We start from the raw sequence: 12,304 nt of genomic DNA on the forward strand, positions 1-12,304 counted from the left end.
AATTAGAGAACGTTCATGTAGTTAATATAAAGCTGTTATGAAGGTAGCCCAGGTCACGAAACCAAAAAGATTCAGATTTTCATTTTTAGTATCAATGTCATACGATATCGACTACATTTCATTATTATTGAAAAATTTTAGATTCACTCGTGAACAAACGTTAGTTTTAACAAATGTTAGTTTTAAAAGCCCATTATTATCGTTATTCATTAAAAATTAACACTTTACGGCATTAAAATAAACAATTTGTATGGGTCTAATTGGACCCGAAGTCCGAACATTAATAACTCGTGCAGAGACTTTGTAATAAGAAACAATCTTTTGCTTTCCTACATTATTATTGCTTATTTCAAGTTTCAAATCTCTTACATAAAAATTATAAGTGTGTTACCATACATATACATATTATTAAACATCACAACCCTATAATACACATTATTTGCTGAGAAAATAATATTTTTTTGCCTTAATTTGCTAAAAGTATTCAGTTTCATTACAAATATCGCGTTCACAATCTTCCATAGAATTTCTCGTTCTTAAATTAAGTCATATATCTCGGAAACAACATACAATAAGATTTCAATACTTTAACTAACCAAAGTGTAAATATATACACGACAAAATTGGATTACAATTGAATTGCTTATACATATATTTTTAATGAAATATGCAATGTGTATTGTTTCAATAAATATTCTTTATTAATATTAAGAATGTAAATAGCATTAAGTAGAAATTAGTAAAGATGTTCATAAGTACATTAAAAAATTCTTATAATATGCATCAAAATATTATCTCTGTATACATATATTTAGTACTGTGATATTTTCTTTTTTTTTTTTAGATAATGGTCAATATTCATAAAAGATATGTTTTATAGATTTAAAATTTATAGTAATTTGATATACTAAACATATTCAAAATTGCATATAAATAACATATAAAAAATTCTGGAATGTATATTGCATTTTCGCTTATGAAATATTTGTTCCATTTCATATATAAAAATACTAATTACATTTTTAAGACATACCTATCTTTGCGTGGAATATCATTTGTTTTGAATTTCAAATTGTACATATCCTGTTTTATCCATACATTATTTCAGATACATCTTTTTTACATAAAAGTATTTCTATATTTTTTGTTCGTTCCTTTTATCTTGATTTAATTAATAGATAACTTCGATTAACAGATTTGTTCTCACTGGATAATTATCATGTAACAGATAAATGCAATAACTGAATGCAACTAATTTCTTAAACTGCTATACTTTTTGTATAATTTAACCTCGATGAGAAACTTTTTAATTTATTAAGAGCACTATCTAATTTCTGATAATATTTTATCTTTCCAATCTTGACACGGTTTAATAAATTCTAAATCACTAGCATCATCGGAACTTGACATATTATCATCGTCAAAGTATGGTTTCGTAATTTCATCTTCAGGCATATGTCCTGAAAAATATACAATTTTGACATTAAAAAGTATAATATGTTTGGTATTGATAAGTTACTATACAATTTCTCAATCGTAATAACATTTACCTTTTAATGGTCTTCTAAATATTTCAATTTCTTTTTCGTCGTCGTCGAAGAAACTTGTACCGTCTTTAAGTAAACTGAATGCATATCCTCTCCAATTATTTGTTTTTGGTTGTTCAAAAGACTGACAATTGGCACAAATAAAAACACCACAGGCAATAATTCCTAAACATACAGTACCTGTAAAAATACAATTCATAATTAATTTCCCAGAGATATAGCACATTACTCAAGAATATGTGATATCTTACTTATAAGTATAATAAAAACAATTCTAGGCATTCCCAGGAACTTGTCATTAAATCTTAATTTAAATATTAAATTTGAAATATTATGTACATCCGTTGTGGCCAAAACTTTAGTCTGCTGAATATATCCAGGAGCTTTGACACTTATAACATGAGTACCAGGTTGAAGTAAAAGCCAATAAGCTCCGTTTATTCCACTATTAATATGGTGCATTGATTTGTTGTATGATAATATAGCATTTTCCACTGGTTCGTTATTTTTATTAAGAACATATCCATTTATTCCATCATTGAGCTTTTCTACTATAGCTAACAAACTAGCTTTGTTATTTTCCCATACAATTCTTGAATCATCTGTGTTACAACAACTAACATATGCATCTACCATTAAAGTACTTGTATTTAAATAAAGATAATCCATTAAGGAATGTTCTCTTCTCCCGCTAATACCCTTTCCAGCATGAAGAATTCCATTTCTCTTTATATCTAAATCACGACTGCAATATGAATTTAAAGAAGTCACATGGATATTGTTTTTCATATATACTGATGCCAAGTCTTGTAATATATCATCTTCGTCGGTTTCATACACTCGTTCGGGTGTTCTCCCATATTTTCCAGCAAAAGGAATTTCAATATGTTGCGAACCAATATTCAAATTTATCGCTAACATTGTGTTAATTTTTTTAAACCAATTAATTATCATACTTGCTTCGCTAGTTAATGGAGTGTTAATGGGGAATTGTAAATCATCTACAATAAACGAAGAACAAGATTGATTACCATTGAAATTTTGAGTTAAATCCGGGGCAATGTATATTGTAAATTTATCTAAGTAACTGGTAATCCTAGTGTCTTTTCTATAATGATCTAACAAAAATGTGGCAAAATGTAGTAATACTTTAGCAGTTACAGGTACACCATTAGTTACACCAGCCACAAAAACAATAGATGGTCGACCTATTCGTTTATAATTATTTTCAGCTCCAATCTCTAAAGACATTATTCGAGTACCCTTTTGTGATTTACCAATAGTATGTAAAATGGATAATTGTGAATATTTATCATTCAGATCAGTTAAAATTTGGTTCACAACGTTTAGTTCAGGATCTACACTATACTCTCGATGTTCTGCTTTATCTATATGACTTTTGATCATTTTAATATTCAGATCTGTTATGCTTTCGTCTTTCACGTGAACTTTTATAGATTGTTCCATGTAACCTTCGGAGGACAATGTTAGCGTATAATCGCCAGGAAGAAGAATAATTTTTAAATAAGCCATATTCTTCGAAACATGATAACTTTTCGTTCCAATCTTAATTACAGCCTCTCTTAAAGGCATGTTATCAGTATTTGTTACTACTACGCGAACACCAGTTGTTAAGCTGTGAATAAGTTGCATCAGCGGTGACAAATTTTCACGCCAAATAATTGGAATCGATTCTCCAGGTGGATATTTACAGCAAGATAAGTTGATGTTTATCTGAAAGAGAACATTTAATTGTGAAAATATGAAATAATATGCAGGATGATTGTAGAAATTAGAACAAGCTGCAGCTTTCTTCCGAGCGAAGATACAAAAAAATTCAATGTATCTAGAATTACTCTGGATACTATAGTGATAAATTCTTACGAAATAATATTACACATGTAATATCGAAGTATTTTAACCCTTTCGGTACGAACGCCGATTATATCCGGCATCCTCGTGGAGCGGGCGTCTCTTACAGCGGGAGTGTCACGGCGGACAAAGAGCACTGGTACCGAATGGGTTAAAACGAATAAAAAAAATATAATATTTTCCCGAACAATATATTACTTACTACAGGTATGTTGTATTCATTTTGTATATAATTTTGTACTTCCTTAACTTCATTATTAAGAAAATTACATGTCCCTCTATGCATCGAACGTTCATAATTTTCAGCAAGACGTTTATATACATTCAAATTATTGTCTGTATAACTAAAAAAAAATATGAAACATATATAGAATATTTTCTTGAATGATGAAAATGTTTGATATAATTGAGACGAAGAATACAATAGTGCCCATTTAGGTGGGCAAAAGTGCGGTCACTTAAGTGGACACTACTGTATGTGTTATAAAATTTATTTAGAAAGTTAACTTTTTATTACCTAACTTTAAGTGCTCCACTTCCAAACATAATAATTACATCGTACCCTTCATTAGCTAATATTTCTTTGAATGCTTTAGTAATTACATTTATTTTGTCATAGCTGATACTGTTTTTTTGTAATAGTTTTTCACCTACTTCACCTCTCACAATAGGATTACAGTCTTGATTATCTAATATATTATCAAAACCTGGATCTACACCAGGAACAAAATGTAAAACAGTATTATTCAATATCCTCTGTATAGGAGGATCTCCAATTTGATTTCCCATAAGAATGTGGGTTGCTAATCGTAGTAGAATTTCTCTACCCACAGGTTGTGAAGCAAATAGTCCTCCGATTAAACCAATATGAAATTTATTTTCTTCTGGCGCTCCCATCTGTAAAAAATTATTAAATTTTCAATGTTTTACACAGACCTGATATACATATAAATAATTATAAATATAGAATTCCTTCGACAGAGTACTCACATCATGCGTAATCTTTAAAGAATGAATGGCCATACTGGCTAATGACTCCCCGGCTTGAAATTCTGCAACGTTTGGTTGATGATTTTCTAATTGACTAAATCTAGCATTTAACTCTGCATTTTTTAAGTAAACGTTTTGTAAATTTGCTATCAAGTGAAAATCATATACAGATGACCTGAAATTGATATATATTTATTTATCTTTTCTGAATACATATATACATTTATCAATTTAAATGTCAAAATTAGAACTTTAAAAAAAGTTTATATTTTTTTATTCAATGTAAAAATATGAACATTCTTCCAAAATAGTAAAAAAATAATACAGAAAAATGAAATAATTATCCGATAAAAAAGTATCTTAGTAATCATATTCGGATGTTAATTTCTAATAACGTAATATTATACTCTACTGTCACACTAACAGTATATGTATAGTTAATGAGATGTTAAAATATTTACTTAATGTCTCGTGGAGTTTTTAAATTTCTTCATAAAACGAAATTTTTATCATTCCTTATAAAATATGATCCCTTTTAACATTCAATGACATATAAATATCATTATTCTGGAAATTTTAATTTTTATAAAAATTATGTTCAAATATTCCCTACTTTTATGACTAGAAAGAAAGTATCCATTATATGAGTATACCAGTGTTGAGGATCATCTCGCATTAGTATGAAATCCAACGTTATTTCTCCTTCGCCAATATTATTACCGTCTGGTACAACTACACTTTGCATCTGAGATTCATATCCTACAGCGCTAACTGTAACGTTATATTTTCCTGGAACTAAAAGGCGCCAATAATCTCCACCTTCAGCTGCATAAATATCATGCTCAATTCCCTCGACAGATATTTTAGCCCGAGATACGGGAGTACTAATAGACGAACGTACTACGCCATGTATTCCTTTGCGAGACTATACATAATAAACAACAGTAATTATCATAGCACGTTTCTATTACTATACTATATTATATTAACACAAATATAAATACCATTTCGATAAGATGCAGAAGTGGTTCTCTATTTTGTAACCAGTAATTTGGTAATTCAGTTGTATTTGGAAATTTCGTACACCCTACTTCCACCGTAATTTCAAAATCGTTACTATGGACGTAATTATAATCTTGCATGCCTCCGCTCACAGAATACCAAGCAGCTCCATTAGTTATGCCATTTTGAAAGCGTTCTTCAAGCACATTTTGCATATTTAATCGTTCGTTTGGAAGTGGAGGACATGGCTCTCCCAGATGCATACGAGGATGAGCATTTGAGTATGCTAACGCTAGTGCTTTAAAAACTTGATCATCCGGACTTAAATTTGGACCATTAGGTGTATACTGCGGTCCATTATCGTATGGATAATTTGCTACTAATGCTCCTCCATGAAAATTAGCAGACAACACAAATGGAATTCTTGCAATCCAATCCATTATTGCTTTTGTTTCGGGTTCTTGCTGTTTATTGTACTGCAATATAGGAAAAGTAAATGCATTTAAATTAAAGTTGATAAACGATGAATGAAGGAAAATACATACAGGGTGTTCGGCCACCCCTGGGAAAAATTTTAATGGGGGATTCTAAAGGCCAAAATAAGACGAAAATCAAGAATACCAATTTGTTGATGAAGGCTTCGTTAAACTATTATTAACGTTTAAAGTTCCGACCTTACTAAATTTTGCTCTCGAAAATGCTCACGATTTCGGGGATATGTGTATTCACCAAAAATGATTGTGATTGACCCCCGCAACCGAAAATAATTTTTCCAAAACGATTTGAAATTTTTTAATTTAATTGTTAATAACTTTTTAACGAAGCCTCCATCAACAAATTGGTATTCTTGATTTTCGTCTTATTTTCGCCTCTAGAATCCTCTATTAAAATTTTTCCCAGGAGTGGCCGAACAACCCTGTATATTAAACGTATTAAAGATTAAAGTAATTAACGAATTAAAATTCATACATCATTTGTTTCATATTGATCGGGAAAATTTCTGTTGAGATCAACACCCTTGGCATTACTTCTCCCCCATGCTCCATATATATCTCCTTCTTTAGAAATTTCATAGCCATCAGGATTCATACTTGGTAGTACGTGCAATCTGACATTCTTAAGTATACTTGTAACTCTATTGTTGCTTCCATAGTTTTCACAGAGATATTTTAACAACAATAATAAGATTTCTTTGCCAACTACTTCATTTCCATGCATATTTCCTATATACTTTACTTCTGGTTTATTTGCACTATGTTTTCCAGGATTTTCTGTTATTTCCATTACGTACATTTGACGCCCTTTAACAGACTGTCCTATACTATAGAGTCTCGTAATATTTGGATAATTTGAATTTAATTCCTTCAGATATTTTTCCATAGCTACATAATTATGATGTTTGAAATTCATATTGTGAAAAAATCCGTATTCATCTTCAGGTCTTACAATTTCTTCAACTTTATCTGAATGAAATTTTCCTATATTGAAACATATGTACACAACATTACAGAGGAGAGAAATAGAATACATTAATATTAAAATTAAAACTGACATGCTGTGTAAACAAATTATTAGTGTTTAAACAAGTAGTAGATTTAAATATACTTAAGGGAAAGTTAGAATTAAATTATAAATATCATAAAATTAAAAGTGGAAAACATATATGTATTACAACACAAGGTACAGAGAAAAAGTAAAAATTCTATAAATAGAAAAAACAATAAAATGTATTTAAAAATAATTGTACTACTTGATGGATTAAAACTTGTAGGAAAAGGCTGGAAAATATTTAAGTAAACTAACTAACACTGTTTGAGGCAAATATAATACTTTATTTTGAATTCCAGATATCATACATTTAGTTCAAATATATTATATTATACATCAAATTACAAACATGAACGTAAACATCACTCACTGTTTTACATTTTTCTGACACTGTTAATAAAATTACATAACAAATGTTTATATAATATGTCTTGTACCAAAAATGTTTAGAAACTTCATACATTTTTCTAGTACTATTGAAATAAAAATTTATTTGCTTAAATATTTAAAAACATAATCAATAAAAATGTGACAAAATGTATGTAAAATAAAAAAAAATGTTCTTCCGTTCATTTATCAAAAAATCATTTACTATATTATCTGCACTTTTAAACATTGATTAATACAAAAGTTACGCATTTTGCACAAGAGAGCATTCAAATTAAAAATAAATCACAGTTTACAATTTGTTCGATAACATAAATATAGTTTAATTAAACATATTTTAAATACTCTATGGCAAGAAGATGATAATTGATAGTTTGATGTTTTAAGAAGATATGTTGAATTTTCTATTAATGTTCATTATATATTGAATAATATAATATAATATGATCCCAATTTGTATACTGTATAAAGTACTTAAACCAATTATGTAAAAATATTGTAAATTCAACATTCTATATGATAATATAAGACTTGCTTAAAAATATTTGTTTCTGATGTATGACTTAAAATACATAACAAACAGCAAAAAAAAATTATACGAAAAAGTTTGAAAATATTTAACATCTTTCACTTAATTCTATACTTGAAAGACTTTGTCACATAAGTCAATAATATTCAATGTAAATAATTATTTTCCCGTAGGTTACAAATTTTGATATAGTGTTTCTCCATACCTTGTGTATATTTTTTTTATACTTGTTTGAGCTATTAAAAATATAAACTATGGTAAAATGTATAAGCATGACAGGTAGTATCAAATAATCTGGTGTTGTTATATTATCGTATCAGTGCTGTAAAATGAAAATGATAACATGTGATTCATAAAAATAATAAAATCAAACATAACTGCGAAAAAAAAAATAGGTTCCAAAATATGATATTGCTAAGAAATAAATAATAAACTGTAGTAAAAAAAAAAAAAAAATAATAAACAAAAACAAAATAACAATTGCATGAATTTTATATAAACATAATTAGTACTCCATATTGTCGTAAGTGAGAATTAATTTGTAAGATGCTGGGTATCGATTAGAAAGCGGTAGCATTTGAGGAATATCTATATATTGATTACCTTGGTCATCAAAGGAGTCTTGTTTTAAAGTAAAATTGACAATGGTGGGTTGCCCTGGTTCTACAGTAACATTTATTGGTTCGCTAGGTTGATATCTAAAATTAAAAAAAAGAAAAAATACATAGTACATATAAAGCATACTTTATTTAATTAAATAAATTAATTTATAATTTATTATATCTACAGTACCGCCCACTTAAGTGGGCATGGGTACTTGTCAGAATTCAACGGAGACGAGGAAAGAGGATAAGCGCGAGTGAGATACACTAGCTGGCGCACCCGAAACCATGTATCGATAACGACCGGCGTCAAGTTACGCTCGATGTTCGAAGCCGCTTAATTTTCCAAGAATCGATGGGGATAAACGCGGACATTTAAGCGGGCAAAGGTGCGGTCATTTAAATGGGCACTACTGTATTACCAAAGCATACTTACCCCCATGCTTCTGCACGAATGAAATATTTTCCAGGGAGCAACAAACGCCAATATTCCCCGCGATGCGTAGTTGAAATATTATGATCTATTCCATCCACAACAATAGTTGCTGCTTCTATTGGTTGATCATATGTGTCTTTCACAAGTCCTATAATTTAAATGCAAATTAGTACATCTTATTTTTATTAAACAGTAAATTATACTTAATAAATATCTAATAACCTTTCACTCCGATATGTGCTTGCTCAAGATATTTTATTAGAGATTCCTTATTTAACATCCAATACTCTGGCATCGTCGAAGCATTTGGATATTTGCAACAGCTAAGTTCAAATGTTATTTCAAATGCATTAGAGCGAACATAATTAAAATCTTGCATTCCACCAATAACTTCGTACCTAAAACACATAAACTTGAATGAGATTTTCTAATAAATTATAATTGTTAGATGTTACAAAGTTAAATATTTGTACTGACCAAAATGCTCCATTTGTAACACCTCCTTCAAAAGTATCTAAAGGACATGTGTTGCCTGCACGCATTTGTGGATGATTATCTGCGTATGTATGAGCTAAATATTTGAACAGCTCATTATCTGGACTTTTACTTTCAAGGCAGCAACTTCTTGAAATTCTAAGAAAGAACCTTTATATTGTATACCAATAAAGAAATCTTTGGATCTTACATTTAATTTCAAATGAAACGAAGTACAGTAGTGCCCACATAAGTGACCGCAATTTTTGCCCACTTAAATGACAGCGCGCTTAGAAGCCAAGCTGCTTCGAACATCGAGCGTAACTTGACGCCGGTCGTTATCGATACATTTTCTATATGTGGTTTTCTATGCCAGCTATTGTATCTCACTCGCACTTATCCTCTTTCCTTATCTCCAAGTAACCATGCCCACATAAATGACCGCGACCGGTCCCAAGCGTGGTCACTTATATGGGCACTACTGTAGGTAGAAATATCATCAAGTTATATTACCCAGAGTCGTACGGATAACTGGCTACAACAGCACCTCCATGAAGATTTCCTGATAATACAAATGGTTCTGTAGCAATCCACGTCATCATAGCTATTGTTTCATTTTGCCGTCCATCTAATATGTTACTGCCTTTCTGTAGTTGACTGGATCGTCTATCAAATTGATCTGGAAAATCTCTATTTAAATCTATATGATTTGCATTTTCTCGTCCTGAGAAATCTTTCTTTGACTCGCATTTTCCTTCCTGAAAAGTAAAAATATTGAATCAATATACTATGTAGAACCTTAAATCATGAAGACAAAGACTAACAAACTGAAAGTATTACTTCTGATTTTTCAAAACCATCAGGATTCATAGACGGCATAAGGAAGATATCAGTATTATTCACTAACTTTGTAATTCTTTTATCTTTTCCATAATTGTGTAAAAGATACTGGCTTAAATAAACCAACAATTCTCTGCCAACAGCTTCATCGCCATGCATATTTGCAACATATTTAACCATTGGTTCACCCAGTTTTCGTTCTTTGACATTTTCAGAAATTTCAAGAACCAACAAATCTCTGCCTTCTACAGACTTTCCAATCGAGAACACTTTTGCCAAATTCGGATATTTTTCGACCAGCGAACCATACAACTGTTTAAGTTCTTCATAATGTGTGTAGTGTGGAGTGATAAAATCCTCCACTAACTTTCCCTCGGATTTTATCGCAAGACCATTACTAATCTCAATAAAGGAGCAAACAAATAGCACAATACTATACGCAATACCGATCTGTACCATATTTGAAAATATATTTGTACAATAGCGTAATAAATTTTTTATTTTCAACAAACCATTCTACACGATCCGATATATACAACGTCGATATAGCACAGAGATGCCAGAAAGGCACCGAAGGTAGAGATACCAGATTGAGCACCGGGTGCACTACTCACACTATGCCAGATCACGCGTACGTGAGCTCGTAGAGTTTCGGAAAGTTGACAAAGCCAAACTGACACATGCTCTCTTCCTCGATTCTCCGAAATGCCGAAGTAATTTCAGACCGCCTCGTGAGAGTCGAGAGAGCCGCCCAAGTTTGCGTGGAATAGTCCATTATCTTTAACGCTAGATGGCGCTTATTTTCGACCTCAAACCTTCTGGTGCTAAAACGCCCAAGCTTGTCGAGAAATCCATCCAGCGTGGACGATACAAACTATTCCACGACAAACTTGGGCGTTTTAGCACCAGGGGGTTTGAGGTCGAAAAATGACCGCCATCTAGCGTCACAGATAGTGAACTATTCCTCGACAAACTTAGGCGTTTTTCCATCCGGATTTCCAAAGTGCCCGGAACATTTCCAAAATGCTGGCCTCTGCTGAACGCTACTGACCACTGCAGGTATTTCTGATAATGCACAACGAATAATACTTACTACTGTATGCCCTTACAAGTCTCTGCTTCCCTTTGCAGGTTCTGCTTGCTTGTGCATGCCTTTGCTGGCCTCTGCTGAACACTGCTGACCACCCTTGATGCTTCTGACATCGTATATAACAATTACTACATGCTACTGTTCGTCCCTGCTGATCTCTGCTTGCCACTGCATGCCTCTGCTCGCCTCTACTGACCGCTGCTGACCACCTCTGATGCTTCTGGCAACATACTAAAAATGATGAGAATACATAGAATTCTTTGAAATTATATCATTTATTGCCTTAGATTTACATTACACAAAATTTTAATACATATAAACATATTATATTATATTACATCATGTCACAAGTTGTCAGCAACGGTCAGCAGTGGTCAGCGATGGTCAGCTGACGTCGGGAGATGTTGGCAGAGGTCAGCAGAGGGTGGCAGTAGCCAGTAGTAATCGTTCTACGTTGCCAGAAATATAAACGGTGGTCAGCAGAGGCCAGCAGTGGCAAGCAGAGATCAGCAGGGGCGAACAGTAGCAAGTAGTAATAGTTATACGATGTCAGAAGCATCAGGGGTGGTCAGCAGTGTTCAGCAGAGGCCAGCAAAGGCATGCACAGGCAAGTAGAAACCTGCAAAGGGAAGCAGAGACTTGTAAGGGCATACAGTAGTAAGTATTAATCGTTGTGCATTATCAGAAATACCTGCAGTGGTCAGTAGCGTTCGGCAGAGGCCAGCATTTTGGAAATGTTCCGGGCACTTTGGAAATCCGGATGGAAAAACGCCTGTTTGTCGAGGAATAGTTCACTATCTGCGACGCTAGATGGCGGTCATTTTTCGACCTCAAACCCCCTGGTACTAAAACGCCCAAGTTTGTCGTGAAATAATTCGCTATATTCAACGCTAGATGGCGCTTGTTTATCGACCTCAGGCCCTCTGATGCTAAAACGCCCAAAATTGTCGTGGAATAGTTAGTGTCATTCACGCTAGATGGATTTCT

General features: G+C 32.1%; 1 protein-coding gene across 1 annotated transcript; it reads right to left on the reverse strand.

Annotated features, from left to right (window-relative positions):
- Positions 1–335: 335 nt before the first annotated feature.
- On the reverse strand, positions 336–11,049 carry Svr (Carboxypeptidase D svr). The gene is made up of 15 exons (XM_076773037.1): positions 10,228–11,049; positions 9,901–10,145; positions 9,391–9,546; positions 9,136–9,311; positions 8,914–9,061; positions 8,479–8,573; positions 6,381–6,889; positions 5,414–5,887; positions 5,063–5,334; positions 4,410–4,584; positions 3,937–4,316; positions 3,622–3,763; positions 1,799–3,281; positions 1,551–1,727; positions 336–1,460 (listed from the first exon to the last, which is right to left on the reverse strand). The coding sequence occupies exons 1-15, from the start codon at positions 10,684–10,686 to the stop codon at positions 1,324–1,326; spliced, it is 5,028 nt and encodes a 1,675-aa protein (XP_076629152.1). The 5' UTR covers positions 10,687–11,049; the 3' UTR covers positions 336–1,323.
- Between the last annotated feature and the right edge of the window lie 1,255 nt (positions 11,050–12,304).

The sequence above is a fragment of the Colletes latitarsis genome, chromosome 1, assembly GCF_051014445.1.
Source record: "Colletes latitarsis isolate SP2378_abdomen chromosome 1, iyColLati1, whole genome shotgun sequence".
Taxonomy (NCBI): Eukaryota; Metazoa; Arthropoda; class Insecta; order Hymenoptera; family Colletidae; genus Colletes; species Colletes latitarsis.

Excerpts from the sequence above, each read along its gene's own strand:
- Svr (XM_076773037.1), bottom strand. The coding sequence starts at position 10,686 with ATGGTACAGATCGGTATTGCGTATAGTATTGTGCTATTTGTTTGCTCC. Across the intron at positions 3,282-3,621 it reads ATGAATACAACATACCTGTA|ATAAACATCAACTTATCTTG; the intron begins GTAAGTAATATA and ends GTTCTCTTTCAG. Across the intron at positions 1,728-1,798 it reads TGTTTTTATTATACTTATAA|GTACTGTATGTTTAGGAATT; the intron begins GTAAGATATCAC and ends GTATTTTTACAG.